Source organism: Labrus bergylta, chromosome 14 (genome assembly GCF_963930695.1).
Source record: "Labrus bergylta chromosome 14, fLabBer1.1, whole genome shotgun sequence".
NCBI lineage: Eukaryota > Metazoa > Chordata > Actinopteri > Labriformes > Labridae > Labrus > Labrus bergylta.
In genome coordinates this window covers 8,215,415-8,231,129 of record NC_089208.1, presented here as the reverse complement: position 1 = coordinate 8,231,129, position 15,715 = coordinate 8,215,415, and the positions used below count along the sequence as shown (strand labels likewise).

The 15,715-nt window shown below is 42.5% G+C and overlaps 1 protein-coding gene and 1 non-coding gene across 5 annotated transcripts in view; both read left to right on the top strand.

Moving 5' to 3' along the window:
- abr (ABR activator of RhoGEF and GTPase) overlaps nt 1-9,847 on the top strand; it is a 138,682-nt gene extending 128,835 nt beyond the window's left edge. For all 4 annotated transcript variants that reach the window (XM_020653784.3, XM_020653785.3, XM_020653786.3 and 1 more), the window contains 7 exons: nt 3,937-3,996; nt 4,411-4,520; nt 4,675-4,814; nt 5,761-5,895; nt 6,036-6,141; nt 6,822-6,975; nt 8,208-9,847. In XM_020653784.3, the coding sequence (XP_020509440.1) occupies nt 3,937-3,996; nt 4,411-4,520; nt 4,675-4,814; nt 5,761-5,895; nt 6,036-6,141; nt 6,822-6,975; nt 8,208-8,297 (795 nt within the window). In that variant the 3' untranslated portion in view covers nt 8,298-9,847. The remainder of the gene's footprint in view (nt 1-3,936; nt 3,997-4,410; nt 4,521-4,674; nt 4,815-5,760; nt 5,896-6,035; nt 6,142-6,821; nt 6,976-8,207) is intronic.
- On the top strand, nt 1,320-1,392 carry trnav-aac (transfer RNA valine (anticodon AAC)). Its single transcript has one exon. It is a non-coding gene; the product is annotated as a tRNA-Val (tRNA).
- Nucleotides 9,848-15,715: the final 5,868 nt, after the last annotated feature.

The following is a 15,715-nucleotide window of genomic DNA, read 5'->3' as shown; positions in this document are numbered from 1 at the left end:
GAACGGAGCATTTTGTACGTCTGTGACATCACAATGTGGGTTTTATATGAAAGCTGGAATGGGATATGACAGTTATTGGTTATATTAAGTGATGGGAATCAGCGGAGGGCGTTCATAATTATTTTTAAAGGGAAAAAAAATACCTGAAGCTCCTATTTTTAACTCAGCTTCAGAGCATCAATGGGAAAACAATCTGATTTTCTCTGCTCGTTGGTGCAGGATAACTCCTGATTCTGTGTGCAGGCTGCAGGCAGGATTGCGTTGCGTCATTGTGTAGTACGCATCTGTGAGTCTCTGTTTACAGGCCCTATAAGAGTCACACACTGCCTGCAGGGTTGCGAGACTACACTGCAAATCACAACCCTGTGCCGGCTGGAAAACCCTGGCGATTGGCTCAAACGAGGAAATGAGCGAGAAAGGCAACATGGCAACCGAGTCGAAGGCCTCGCAGGGCCACTGTGACATCAGCAGCTGCTGAGTAAAGAGCCTCCCCATCACAGATGTGCATATAAATGTTATAGTCATGTGGCTCAGTTTTCTAAAAATAGTGATGTTGTTTGATCTCAAGTATATACAGCAGCGTGCTGCGTTAGGGGTAAAATAGACAAACAGTTCCTGTAATCCTGCTTAAACCAAGACGGCGTGCAGTCGGAGCTACGTTCTAATTAAAGTACTAATAAAAAGCTTTGAGCAGCTGAATGAATATTTAATCAGCCACAAAGCAGCAATGGAAAACTGCGATGAAACACAAAGGAGAAATTAAACATAAATACATTAATTTAGCATATCAAAAGATCAACTTGTGTTTAGAATATTGTTGCCAGCATGAACTAATTCTGCAGCACAGGAACCAAGGACTAATTAAGTGTGTAGGGATTTCATTATGAAAGGCTTAAAACATCATTTCAGTAGCATATGTTTTGACATAATGTTGTTTTGCTGTACCCACTTACATCAGTTTACTTACAGCACAAGTGTTTTGAATAGATGGGAGGATTTTACCACTGAGGAAAACATATTCTTATAGAACCGTATTCAAGGTTCTTGTACGGCCTCTTGACAGTCCATGTGTTCCTTTTGCGGACTAATTAAGAGCCTTTGTATATGCTATTCTCCTGCTGCAGTCCTTCATGTATTTGAAGCCTCCCGTGTGTGTTTTTGAAATGTCAACAACTCCAGAGGGCTGCAGACCTCTGACCGTCCCGCTGCTGCCCTGTCAGTCTCTTACAGTCTGCAGGAGCTCAGCTCACATGTCACATGCTCTTAAAGGAGAGAAGGATTATCGATGATCAGAGCAACGCGAGGGGGGGAGGCAGCCAGTTCCCGTAGTGTAGTGGTTATCACGTTCGCCTAACACGCGAAAGGTCCTCGGTTCGAAACCGGGCGGGAACAGCGGTTTTCTTTTTCATCAGAAGTAAACTGGTGGTGTAATTTGTTTTGGGTTTAAAGCAAACAGCCGGTTGTGTAGGTTAAAGGTTGTTCTAAGTAGTTTTCCTTGATTTAATTGTTATTGAAAACAACACCACTCTGGCCACTGACATCGATATCTGTGAACAGGTTGTACATTGTATCTGTAAACGTTGTGTAAAGCCTTCATTACTGATGTGTTGGTTGTTTAACTCTCTCTTTTGCTTCAGTTTTTGAGGTTACATCGCAGTTTTTATAATAACATTTTCAGATGTTCTATCAAAGGGATTGGCAACACAAAGTGATTTTCACCCTTAAAGATCATTTTAAAGAAAGTTAAAGATGTCAGGAAATTAGGTTTAAATAGCATTCACCTCTTTGTTGCCAAAACTGAAAGTGTCAATGGACTGCTTGTTTCTCATGTGGCAGCAGAGCAGCCTTATCTTATCTGCGTGGTTCTGTCCCTGTAGATCAGTCACAGCAGAGTACACGCTCTATGTGCTTCCTGGATTACAGATGTCTGTTTTCTTCTTTTGAAGTTAAGACTGTTGATCACAATATTTCTTCTTGCATTTTGCTCGCTTGTCAAAGTCTCCAGTCGGAGGCAGGAAGAGATACTGAAACCGAGAATCATTTTCCTGTAGGGCCTACACATGGCAGCCACATGCTTCTGTTGCACTCTGACTTACCTTAGATGCTGAACCAAAGGGCGAAGAGATGTTATATGTGTGTGTGAGCATACAGGGGTCAGGGTCAGTAGGCCTTACACAGGTTAGAGAGAAAGTAAATTGGCAACAGAGCAACACACTCTAATGGATCTCTGTCCTCTAGTAAACACACAAACACACATTTTGACTGTATTCTAAATAAGAATAACTCAGTGTCCCAGCTGGAAAGCATACAGATCCAATTGTGCAGCGGTCCACTTCATTTAAAGCGTATCTTTGTTTGTCTCTTGACTGTTTTCAGCATCCTTCAAAGAGTGATCTGCCACTGGAGTGATGCAATCCTAATCACAACCAAATAACAGTGAGGATGTCTGTTGAAAAAAAAAACCCACCACGTACATTTAGACTTTTATCTGTTGCTAAATAAGGGCACAATTCTTCATGTGCTTGCCTTGAAATCTCCTTCAAGCTTTCCTATGTGTGGAAAATGGTCTTTTTTTTTGATGTAAGAGAAAGGGCAATAAGGCGTTGCTGGTGTGCTTTTCTCAGGGCCTTGAAAAAAATAAATGTTGAGACTTTACTAAACCAACTTTAGATGGGAAAAGTTAACTGATCACCGATAAAGGGCCGATATTTGCCAGTTGAGGATACAGTACAGTTGAGGGTCAGTGGGTGTAACTGCTGCCTGTAAATGATCCTCTTTGTTTTTACAACCCTGCTGCAGCACATTCATTTTTAATCAGGTTTTTTTTTTTTTTTAGAAATTAGCAGAGGGTAATAGGAAGGAAGTAAGTTGGAGGAACAGTTTTTGTTTTCTCAGTTGAGGCTACTTGGAGGGGTCCCGGGAGCCGTCAGCAGAGAGTCCTGGATCTTTGCCCGGTTCTTTTCTTGGCAGTAGCTGTGTAAAGACCGAATAGCAGTGATTACCTGTCCCCTGTCTCAGACCCAAACCCTGCTGGGAAAACAAGCTTTAACCATAATAGGAATGCGTGAAACCAATGCCAAATGGCCTTTTTACGAGGTAATGAAATACACTCACTGAGAACTTTTAATGGTTGCAGCCTAATGCTGACAATAAGAGAAGTGTGCCGCCCCCTGTGCTCATCCAACCATCATTATTTCCCTCTCAGTTGAGTACATCATTATGCATCGTAGGAATGACATAACTGTGAAGAGCAGACGCCTATAAAAAAAGACATTAGCTGGTGTGGCCTCAAACAACAAGCACAGGCTACAGCAAACCTCAATAAGACTACAACAACAACAACAGACTCCCATCTATCATGTCCTACAGAGCATCTGAGAATGAGTGAGGGGAGGTACTCCAGAGTGTCTGGAGCCCTAGTTGGTCCCCTTAAAATGTGGGGAACATTCGCCTCATTATTATTTTCCTCGGTAGACTTGGTGGCTTTGCTGTTAAAACATCTTGACTTTGATCGGGTTTGGACATTTGATCGGGTTTGGACATTTGCAAATCTGCAAACTTCGTAAGTTGCAGATTTGCCTTCCTTATTCAAAATAATAATAATTTTTTCACTATTGATGTCAGAACTCTCCTCTGAGGATTTCCAATGCATGCTTTAAGACTGCGTTTGGGGGCGTGTCCCGTAGTGCAGTGATTATCACATCCAACTCTGTTCATTTATAGTATATGAACATATTCTTCAGAGGCTTATGATCGTCCTTTAAGAATATTGTATCTGTTGTAGTTTCTCATAATACTTTTTTGTGTCTCAGATTTGATTGGTCTTATCTTCAGAACCATCCCCTGTGTGGAACTTCACGTCATATGATTTAATCTTGGTAAAGAGTTTGCAAGAATCTTATCCCCTAATCTCTCCGTCTCCGTTGTGTCTTTCAGCTCGATCCTCAGACCGTGCAGTCCAAAAACTGGCACATGGACGTCATCGAGATGAACGGGGTAAGATATAAGTCATTTTAGTAAAGATTATGGAAGGCATTTTATACTGTCAACATTTTAAAGAGTGTTTTTTTGTTTTGTTTGCCAGCGATTCTGATTGGACAGGGGTTTTCTTCTTCGCTTGGCATCTTCATAACCCTGAACCTTTCTATAACCCTGCAGGCACTCAAAATAAGACTATACTGTACTTAGGTCGAGTGTTTTATCCTTAAATTAGAGAAATGTGTGAAAACTAAGAATTTGTAATTATTCAATATACAGAGTGAAAATGTCTTTGATGTTATAATACAAATGCTGTGTCATATCCTAATGACAGTTCTTTATTTTTATTTCTACAGTATGTCCAAACACTCTTTCTTCATGGAGCAATCTGTGTTTACTTTGAACTGTGTTTGTTTGTTTGTTTATCTTCAGATCAAAGTGGAATTCTCCATGAAGTTTACAAGTCGGGACCTCAGCTTGAAGAGAACGCCTTCCAAAAAACAGAGTGGGGTGTTTGGAGTCAAAATCAATGTGGTGACAAAGTAAGTATGTTCATTCTCAAAGTTGCTTTTCCTCAAAGCTCAGCTGAATAAATATGAAATAAGACTGTAAAACGCATTTTCACTGATGATGTTTAAGTGATTAAACAGACGTGAACAGACTCAAGAAAATCTTCTCTGACATCTGTCTCCACAGGCGCGAGCGCTCCAAGGTGCCTTACATTGTCCGTCAGTGCATTGAGGAGGTGGAGAAGAGGGGGATTGATGAAGTCGGAATCTACAGGATCTCAGGGGTGGCCACGGATATCCAGGCCCTCAAAACAGCATTTGACACCAGTAAGAACCGTTTAGAACAGTTTAATTAAATTAGAATTGAGTTTTTTTGCCAAGTTTGTTCGCACATACAACAAATACGTCTCATTTGTCTCCGTGTTTCTGGTCCAAAGAACCAAGGACAATTAATTAATATCAAATAAATTGTAAAAAAATATGATCTGTATAAAGAAGTAAAAACGAAACAGTGCAGTTGTGCTGGAATAGACAGGTTTACATTTACAGTTTCAGTATTGAAAACCCCCTTACACTACAGATGTGGAAATATGAAAGAAATCCACACATGCCATAAAATAAAAATACACATACTACACATACTACACATACTACACATACTACACGTACTTCACATACTACACGTACTTCACACGGCAAGTGAATTAAATTGCCACTGACTCAATGACATTGACTAGAAACATGTTTATCTGTAAATTCCCTTGCAAGGTAGAGAATGAAATGTTTCATCCTGTTGATTTATAAAATGCTGTGTTAGTCATCAAGCTTTAACCCTCTTGTGTCCCTATAAATGTAGTGTTTGCATAAAGCTGCATGATGCTTTAAATATGAATATGTATTTTAAGATGTTGAGACTTTCCTGCATTCAGAGGCTTTTCTAAACAAAGCCTTTTCCCCATCAGTCTATAGATATGATATGTGCGTGAAGTGAACTGGCTGAAACGACTGGCATGAGCAGCAGCTGTTATGTGTTCAATGTTTACGTTGCATAACAATCACACAGTGTCGGTCATGGCTTTTCATACCTTTCCAACCGTATTAAAGCCCTTTTATTATTTTGTATTTTACGTCTTCATCTGTGCGTGTCTGGATGTGGAGTTTGTGAGAGATGACTTTTCTCAGGAGAGAACACAGAGAACAGCTGTGTTATAACAAGTCTGTAATGATGTCGTGTGTTCAGACTAATCAGTCTGTGTTTGTGTCTGACCTGTAGATACCAAAGATATCCTGATGATGCTGAGTGACATGGACATCAACGCTATCGCAGGAACACTGAAACTGTACTTCAGGGAGCTGCCGGAGCCTCTGCTCACAGACCGCCTCTACCCTGCCTTCATGGAGGGCATAGGTGTGTGACTTTGAGTCCTAGGAGAGTGTGTTTGTCATCAGTGGGCCCGTTATAGAGTTTAACAAGGGAGGTTAAATGTATCCGGGTGGAAAAGAGTTTCATCATAATCACATCTGACATCTTTTTCTCTCCCTTTGCAGCACTCTCAGACCCAGCAGCCAAGGAGAATTGCATGATGCACCTCCTGCGCTCCCTGCCTGACCCCAACCTCATGACCTTCCTCACTCTGCTGGAGCACCTCAAACGGTACACACAAAAACACACACACATGAACCCTCTCTCTGTGCCCTCTGCTCTTCACCAGCTAGTCTTAGACATGTCACGACAGAACGTAAGACCAGCCTCACGCTAGGCCGCTGCATCTGGTAGCACAACCAGGTGCTCAAGTGCCTGGCAAGCCCGACTTCAAACAACTCGTTGACCCCAGGAGAAGCCAATCCCCTGAGGACAGTGTTTGTCAGAGAATGTCAAAAAAAACACTAAATCATCCTCCCATAAAACCAGAAACTGGACACTTCACTCAGCATGACCTGCAACTGGAAAGATGGTTGGATGTTGGCCGGCAACTGATGTTCTCACCTGAAATCGCTTCCACTAACCTTAGACTAGACCTGGAAATCTCGTCCCAATCGCTGAAGACCACTCACATTATAGAACCTGTGGTTCCATGGGAAGACGCTGTTGAGGATGCCTATGAGGGCACGATCACTCTGGCAATCCGTACCAAGCCGTGCAATACATTACCCCCCCTTCATTGTATTACACTAGCAGTTCTCTTTCACCAGCAGAGGGCAGCCCTTCTTTATGAAAAAAAAAAAAAACCTTTTTAAAGGGAAATACAGTGTTTCAGTTGTTGTCCACAGTTAGTGTCTACATCTGTTCCTGCTGCCTTCTTATGATGGGCCTGTTTCTGTTTGTTCCTGCAGGGTGGCTGAGAAGGAGCCCATCAACAAGATGTCCCTCCATAACCTGGCCACTGTGTTTGGCCCCACACTGCTCAGGCCCTCAGAGTCCGAGACCACGAAGGGACAGCAAATCACCTCAGCCTCTGACATCTGGTCACATGATGTCATGGCACAGGTGAGTCCAGACTGTGTCTTTGAATGTCATTCAACAGTTACTGATAAAAGCCGAGCAGAAATCACTCTGTTAATGTAGGCAGTCGATGGTGGAATGGTGTGTAGACACAAATTCCCCTCATTCGCTGTGCGTGTTTCTGGATGTATTTTACTCCTACGTCGATGAGTGACCCGTGTCACTGCACACTTACTTTCCCAGCTGTAGTCAGGCTGCAGGCCATGTTCACTAAAAGACAACTTTCCTGCTCATAAACAGAATAAATAGTTGCAGAATAAAGAATGATCCTCAATCTACTACATGTCCTACTTCCCTTCTCAGAGTGATAAAATGTTGATTGTAAATTCAGATTCCGACTAAAAAGAGTCCTTGTAAGCTCTTTGCAGCGTGAAACCATGTCCACTATCCAGGTCAATCAAATTACATTTCCTGACGTTTGACTGAGAGGTGACTGAGATGTAACTGATTAAAGAGGAGATTAGGGGACATTGTGGAGCAGTGTCGCAGGGGGGGACATTAAACTGATCAACAAGTTGAATAGATTTTTTAATCACTCTTTCAAAACAGCTTCAAACTCACATTTTTAAGCAGCAATAAATAACATGATGACATATTGAGTCTCTTTGGACTTTCCCACATTGTATAGTGTTATTATGGAATTCAAATTATTTGGATCTTTTTTTACAGTCTAATAAACAAAACATCCAGTGCACTAAGTCAGCCATAGGTTGGATGTAAAAGTGGTTGCTCCTGATCTTATTCAGGGATTTCTCTAACATTTTAAAATTGTCTTCATTTATGAGTGGATAAAAATAATGCCTCTCGGTCCTATGGCCTCAATTGATAACGTATTCAGTGTACTATAAGTGTGAAAACAAATACAAGTAAAAAGATGTTTTCAAGTTGAAGTTAGTAACAGCGTGACTCAAACATAATATTTCCTATTTACATCCCTCCTGTTCCATAAATGAACCCTAAGTAGAGGTTAGACAAAAAAACAAAAACACTAGTGATTAGATGGATTACAAAAAACAACAAACTACACCTTATGACATCACAAAGGCTCAGCCTTTCTTTGTGCAATGAGATTTTGGGATATTATTTGGGGGTATACAGTGTCAGTCTTTGATAGTTTAAAGTAAAGGGTACATATCAAAAAGGCTGAAATGGATTACATCTGTATGAACTTGACTATTTTCTTCTTAAATCAAACATGTTTTGTCCTCTCTTCTCAGGTCCAGGTACTGCTCTACTACCTGCAGCATCCTCCCATCTCCTTTGCTGAACTGAAGCGTAACACGCTCTACTTTTCCACCGACGTCTGATCTCCAACACCTCCCTGAGGGCAGCATATGGAGAGGAGGGAGTGAGAGACTCAAAACACATCTAGGTCCCTGCCTCTCAGTCCTCCTGTCTCACCTCTTCTCCTATCAGGCAGCTCATCTTGACTGTACAGCCCCCCCCCCCCCCCGAAATCATTCATCCTGTCTTTAACCCCCAAATGAACCACCTCACCACCCCCGATCCTGAGAAGAGATGGAGCCAAGCACGAAGGGAGGTGGCGATGAGATATTCTGGTCGTCTATTCGTCACACGTCATGTCATGTTAGTAAAGTGAAGCGAGCAGAGCCACTCCTCCTCCCCCCCCCCCCCCCCCCCCCCCCCCCCCTGCCTCCCACCAACAAGGCAGTCTTGCACCATGTTGGGAGAGATCTGGAGGTCTGGAGGCCGCAGCCTGGCGCAGTGGCACAGAATCTTACTGTGTCTAGTGGTGTCATCAAGTGACTCCTTTTTGGACACTGGTTTAAAGATTTGAGAAACCAGTCGACTCAACCTCCTGCTTTGTTTCATGTTCAGAGGCATTCCAGTAAAAAAGGCATTTACATGTTTGATAATTATGTTCAACAACTGTTTAGTTTCCTTTTCAGTCTTTTGTCTTTGTGCATGTGTGTGGTGGAGGAGGCTGGGTGTGAGTGACAATGTGGATGTTCTTGAGTGATTGAGCAAGAGCACGAGTGAGTGAATGTGTGTCTGTGTGTGTGTGTTTAAGGGACTATGAGAACTTGTGAGGTTTAGAAGTGGCTGGGAAGCCGTCCTCATGAATGGCTGGTTACGTGTCTCTCTATGCTGACAAACAAGAGAGAACTGCCCTCCCCAGTGAGTCTTGGCCAAATTAGCCCTATTTATTTTGAATATATATAATATTTGTGCCTGTACAGTTCTGTGCAACTAGAGAAATGCTCTAAGAAGTCTGTTTTTTGAAGTTTATTCAGGTAGTGATGTTATTTTTTAGTCTGATTTTCTCATTCACCATGTCCATGGTTGGTAAGCTGTACTGAAAAAGATCACCAGAAATTCTGCCATTTAATTTCAGATCACTTAGTAGAGGGGGAAGGGCACTCTGTGACATGAGGGTTGTTAGAGGGGGAAAAAAAACACAGTGAATGGAACATTTAGCTTCTTTTTTTTCTCTAGTTGTTTTATTGCAAGCCTGTTCCAAGTGTCTTACTGCACCAGAATAAACTATAGGATGATTTGTGTAGTTGCCCTCGTTGCATGTATCAGCTTGTCAATCAAACCAGGCAGGGTAACACAAAGGTAGGTTGTCTCTGAGAGGCCCTCGTTCAAACACCCACAACTGCTCTGTACAAAGCCCACCTTTCTGCTATCAAGCCTGCGACATATCTTCCAATACTGTAAGCACTGCTAGATGAGTACTATTTGATATTTTTAATATAAGATTAAAATGAAATAAAAAAATGTTGTATTTTACTTCTTTGAGAAGAATTTCAATATACTGTAATATTGAGGCTAAATGTTAATGTGAACTTTTCCCCCCTTTTATAGTAAAATAAAAGTTACCAAAACACTCTCACTTTGTGTCCGTCTGTGTTGACATTAAACCTCTCTATCAGTTGAACTAATAACACATGTGCATTAACATAGTGACAATAACCTGAGCTGTGTTATTTGAAGCTACTGTATTTCCAGCCTTGCAGCACATATCATAGCTGTGACTTCATTGTTATACTCCTGCTTTTTGATTTAATTATTTGGATCATACAGATGTTGACACGTCATTCATCAACTTACAAAGAGATTCCAGCTTTGCATTGTCATTAACGTGATGAAAATCCAATATGGGAGGGTTTTCCATTTAAAAAAAGAAGAGCTACACATATACACACAGGTGTATACATCCATTACATTGTACAGCTTTTTTTAAAAGAGGCTGTTGGGTAGGAATATATTTTCCTTAGATTTCATCAAGAATCAGATCTGTTTAGTTGGAAGGATTAAATACATTTTATCATACCCGTCATGTATTGATGGAGCAGCTTGCTTAATGTAATGTATTCGCCTTCCTATTTTTGTTTTTTAATTTGATACACGTCATCAACTACATCATCTAATACTGTTGGAGTAAAACAAACGTTTTACCTTCCTGAAAGGTTGAACCACAGTTGGCTATTTATTTATCCAACTTTAGCCTATTGCACCCTCTGGTGGTCAATCATAGACAAGTTAAACTCTATTAGGCAGTAATGTGGTTGGAAGAATTAAGAATTTTCTATATTCATTAAGTTTTTTCTGTCCTACAAACATGACCTCAGTAATTCAATACGATACAAACTTGATAAGTGTTTATGTGCTGGCATGACTTCTTTTTGTTTAGAGAAAATGTGCTCCATTGAAAAGTATCACCAAGTTTAAATGCTTGGACCTAGCCAATAATAAAAACAAGATACTTGTACCCCCCACCCCCCACCCCCGATTCTTTACCCCACTGATAAGTTAGAAAATCCTCCACCACAAGTTACGTAAATCGTGGCAACAAGTTTATTAAGTCGACTAACTTAACTTGTGGCTTGATATAACCAGGACATATTTTAACATGAGAGGTCTGTGTGTGAAAGAGAGGGAAAGCCTTTACAGATTTGTTAAGATCTGCTCCAAAACAATCTGAGACCAGCAGAGAGACCTGTGTTCCCTCTGGGAGAGACAGGTGGTCCAAAAAGCTTAAGACATAATTCCACACAACATGACTACCTCCAGTCCTCTGAGTTTGCGGTAATGTCCTCAGGCTGCCGCTCTAAAGTTCCTCTCAGGAAAACAAGCCGCTATTCAACATATTTAATTTCTTCTGCCTTCAGGCTGATAGACATTGACAGTAGCCACTGGGAGTGGTTTATACTTGTAATTGTTACATTGGTGGCCTGTCCATACATTCTTTAAAAGTAGTCTTACAGTGAAATATGCAACTTATTCTAGAATACTTTATCTATTTAAAATTATGTATTGATGTTCTTACAGTAAACTGTGTTTCATCTTTGCCTGGCCCTGGGGTGTGTTGTTACTCAAGGGCCACAGGAGGGTGCTGGTGAGCATCTCTGTAAATGTATGCTTGGTTACATCGTAACCTTGGTTTTCTGAGTGAAGAGGTTGTCCCTTCACCAAACATATTTCCAATATGGGAATTGATTCCATTCAGGACATCTGACGTGGACAAAATATGTATATATCTTTTTTTATTAGGTGCAATATAGTGACAAACTGGTGATATATACATAACAAATGAGGCACACAAAAGAAAAACAGACAAGGTCAGGACAACAACTCAAAAAAACAATAAAAAATCAAATAAAACAAATAAAGACAGCAAAATACTAAGACATCAATAGACACACATCAGACTACAACTAGTAAAACTACAAAACTATATGAAATACCTAAGAAAGGATAGAGAGAAAGAGAGAAGGGGAGGGAGAGAAGGTGCTTTGTAAGGGGGACTTGAGAGGTAGAAGAGAGTTGAATATGTTAAACGATGTTGTGGTGTGAGAGGTGAGAGTTTGTGTAATGATTATGTATTAGCGGAAGTTGACTGCAGCCAGGATTTTGAGTTTAGTTTGAGGGTTTGATTTGATTGGAAGGGAGGATGGAGGGAGAGGTGAAGCTATTATTTTTCTTTTCTTAGGCCGGGTCCTGCAGCAGCAGCCCCCAGACCCTCAGGAGGGGACTTGTCGCTTGCAGGACCCGGCCTGTTCAGCGAGCACACATAAGAGGGACGGGCCACCAGACCCAGCAGAGGGAGGGACCACCAGACCCCAAATGCAGCAGCCTGTATTGTTATTGTCATGCCCCTCCCTCCTGAGCATCCTCCCCAACAAAAATAGCTCTGTGGTGACTCGTTTGGGTGGTATGACAGAGTGTGTGTGTGTGTGTGTGTGTGTGTGTGTGTGTGTGCGCGCGTGTGTGCGTGCGTGTGAGAGGAAAGAGTGATTTATAAAAAAAGAAAGGGGAAACAGGGATAATAATAATAAATATATAATACTAATGATGATGATATGTCTTATGATGGAAGTAACATGTAGCCGAAAACTGTTGAAGAAGGAAAAAACAATAAAATAAAACCAAAAAACAATCAAATAAAGAATAAACCGATAAAGTTTGCATGATGGTGTTTTGAAATTGAACAGATGATGTGATGCCTGATGTATATCGAAAGGAATAAAGGGAATAAGATTATAAATCAAAGTAATTGTAAGAATAGATAAAAACAAAGTTGTAGTAGTGAACAAAAAAAAGAAAATAAGAAAAATAAGAGAGGAAAAAAGAGCAAAAATCAATCAATAAATAATGATGTAAATGACAAGAAAATTATATAAAAATACTATGTTTCATATCTGATAATGATAATAATAACATTAAGTAATAAAAAAAAAATAATAATAATTCTACAATATATATAATAATAATTCAACAAAGGAATAAGTGTGTATGTCGCAGTTAAAGAAAGATTAAATATAATGGTATTAAATGAAATAGGCAGAAGTGTTGAGAGAGACCATGTATTATTGTGTGTGTGTGTGTGTGTGTGTGTGTGTGTGTGTGTGTGTGTGTGTGTGTGTGTGTGTGTGTGTGTGTGTGTGTGTGTGTGTGTGTGTGTGTTTGTGTGTGTTTGTGTTGGGTGTAATTGATGCACAGGCAGAAAGAGTTGATGGGTGGGATGTTGTGGGGTAGTTATGAGTTGAGGTTGGGTTCCAGACAGATTCAAATTCAGCAGTTTGTTTTCTGAGTGAGGTAGTTAGTTGTTCCATTGATATATATAAGATGAGTACATTTTTCCAATGTGGACAAAATCTTTAAGACACACCACTCCCGTGGCTGCATGCGAGAGTATAAAAGGCCCATGTATGCATGCTCTGGTGAGTTACATTGATTGACACCGTATCCGAGTGGCGTCTTTGTGAAGGGACAACTTCTTCACTCAGAGAACCAAGGTTGGAACCAATCGTTCTCTGTTGTCTCGAGGTTGTCCCTTCCCCAAGCATATTTCCAATATGGGACCCTAAAAGACACCCCATGAAGAGACCAAGTAGACAAGAGCAGAACTGCCCTCAAGACACCCACTGGTCCCCAGCTCTGATATGTGAATGAGACGTCACCGCCATCAGAGTGCTTCCACTCATAAGTGAAAGCATAAAAACCCTTTGTGTAAACTATATACCCATTATCCCACACTGCCCAGTGTCAGCGAGACTCACCACCTGTCACTGCCTGATGTGTGGGGGCCAGACGCGCCCCACACATGTCCAACCCCATCAGACGCAAGTGATCGGACATGAAGGGTATTCGTCCTATGGGCAGGCCACCTGACCAGGGTACAAGCCATCCCCTTGGTTGGGGTCCCAAGGGCCCCCGTGGCCAAGGGCGAAGTGATCATGTCATTATGATATAGCTGTGCTCAGCACTTGTTCCCCAAAGGAGGTGCCAGAGGTCACATCGAAGCTATAGAACCTGTCGAACGGAGATAGGCATGACCACATTGCCGCCGCAAAGACTGCAGTGAGAGTAGTGCCCCGCCAGAAGGCCCAAGAGGTTTCTAATCGCCCGTGTGGCGTGCTCTTACTCTCCCCCTCAATCGCCTGCTGTATCGTTTCCACAATCCAGGGGGCCAGTCGTTACTTGGACACCGGCTCGCCCAGGCACTGGGGTTAAAAACGACGAAAAAGCTGATCTGGTTTCCTATGCCCCACTTTTCTCTGGAGGCTCTGAGTAAGCACAGCCCAAGACATCTCGACCCTCCCTCCCCGTCATCCTGATATAAAGGTCTGAGCTTCACTGCCTGGCTTTCTCAAGGAAGCTACATGGCAAACATCACCGAAACAAGGTTGTTTACAGTGAAATGCCACACTGCGCTGTATCTTATCACTAGGTCGCAACGGGACTTGAACTCAGATTCAAAGTCCAGAGTGCTAACCATTACACTATGGAACCGGTCTTCTTTTCCAGGTGAAGGTCTGATGTAGAAAGTCTTTGGCAGAAAGGCATGAAACAACAGGAGCTTGAATGTGCGGACAGAGCCTGAAGCTCACCCACTCTCCTGGCTGATGTTATCGCTATGAGAAATGTAACCCAGAGAGATAGCCACCTGAGACTCACTGACTCTAGGGGCTCAAATGGCTCTTTTTGCAATACAACTAGCACACAACAGCTTTGGGCAGAACAGTCATATTCATATTCCGACCATATGCACAGGACAGAAGATTCATATTCATATTCCGACCATCTGTACAGGAGATGTGATACCTGCTCATGTTGGCCATCAGCCCATGAGGTGGAGCAAAACGGGCAGTCAGCCCTGGATTGCAGCTGGAAGCGACCGAGGCAACCTCAAAACTGCAATCTCCCAGGGAACAGAGAAAATCATCACCCTCCTGGGGTCATGCGTCATGCCTAGAATGTTGCCACATGGGAAGGCTAGGACCTGCATTGACAGGTTCAGACTCCGCACCACCAAAGTGACAGCCACAAGGTCCAAGGCGAGCAATATCCAGAGACCTGGTTGAACTGCCATCCCTTCACACCGCAAGCTAGTTCACAGCCCACAGGAAAATTCATGGTTCCCTGTAAGGGAAGGACTTCTCTCACTTTCCACTTTCAATATCAACATCCTCCTCAGCCTTCACTCCAAACGCCAGAGTTTGGGAAGAAAGGGCCTGGGGAAGAGGGATGTTCACAATAGACAGCAGTCTGTGTCCAACATGAATTCCACATGCTGATGATCATTCACAGCTTTGCCCTGAAGACTGGCAACGCTGTTGCTGTAGGTCTGCAAAATGACTGTACTGTAAGCAGCAGCCGTGAACCATGGATAAGAACACCATCAGATCTCTCCAAGGCTAAACAAGCATCCCTTTTGCAGACCAAGGGGGGGCCAAGGCTCCCTTGCTCCCCGCCAGAGTCACCTAAGCTTGGGCATGGATGCGGCACGGATGCGGCACGGACGCGCTAGTCTGCCCAGAACCCCTGGAATGCCCCGCCAGGCCCCCACAACCCTCCTGGGTGCATTGGGGACTGATACGTGCCCTCTGCAACAACAAAGCTGTATGCTGCCCAAACATAGCCGAGGGATCCGCTGACACCTTAAGCAAGCGACCCGAACAATTCACTTAAGCTGGGATTGAGACAACCAAAGGTGGTGTCGTACAACCCAAGAAGTTAAAGTGCAGCCTGATGCTTCTGTCTGTGCACTCATCATAGAGGAGAGGCACAGAAAAGATGATTGGAAAGGTTCAACAATGCTTGGGTCCCCCCTATGTACCTTCCCTTATCTGACAGGCCATCTGATGCAGTATAGAGGTCCCTAAGGACCCTGTGTTTGTCAGACAGGCATGCAAAGCCATAGCTCTGTGCAGCCTAGCTAGCAAGCAATCCATAACCCTGCAATGCCCACTAGGGT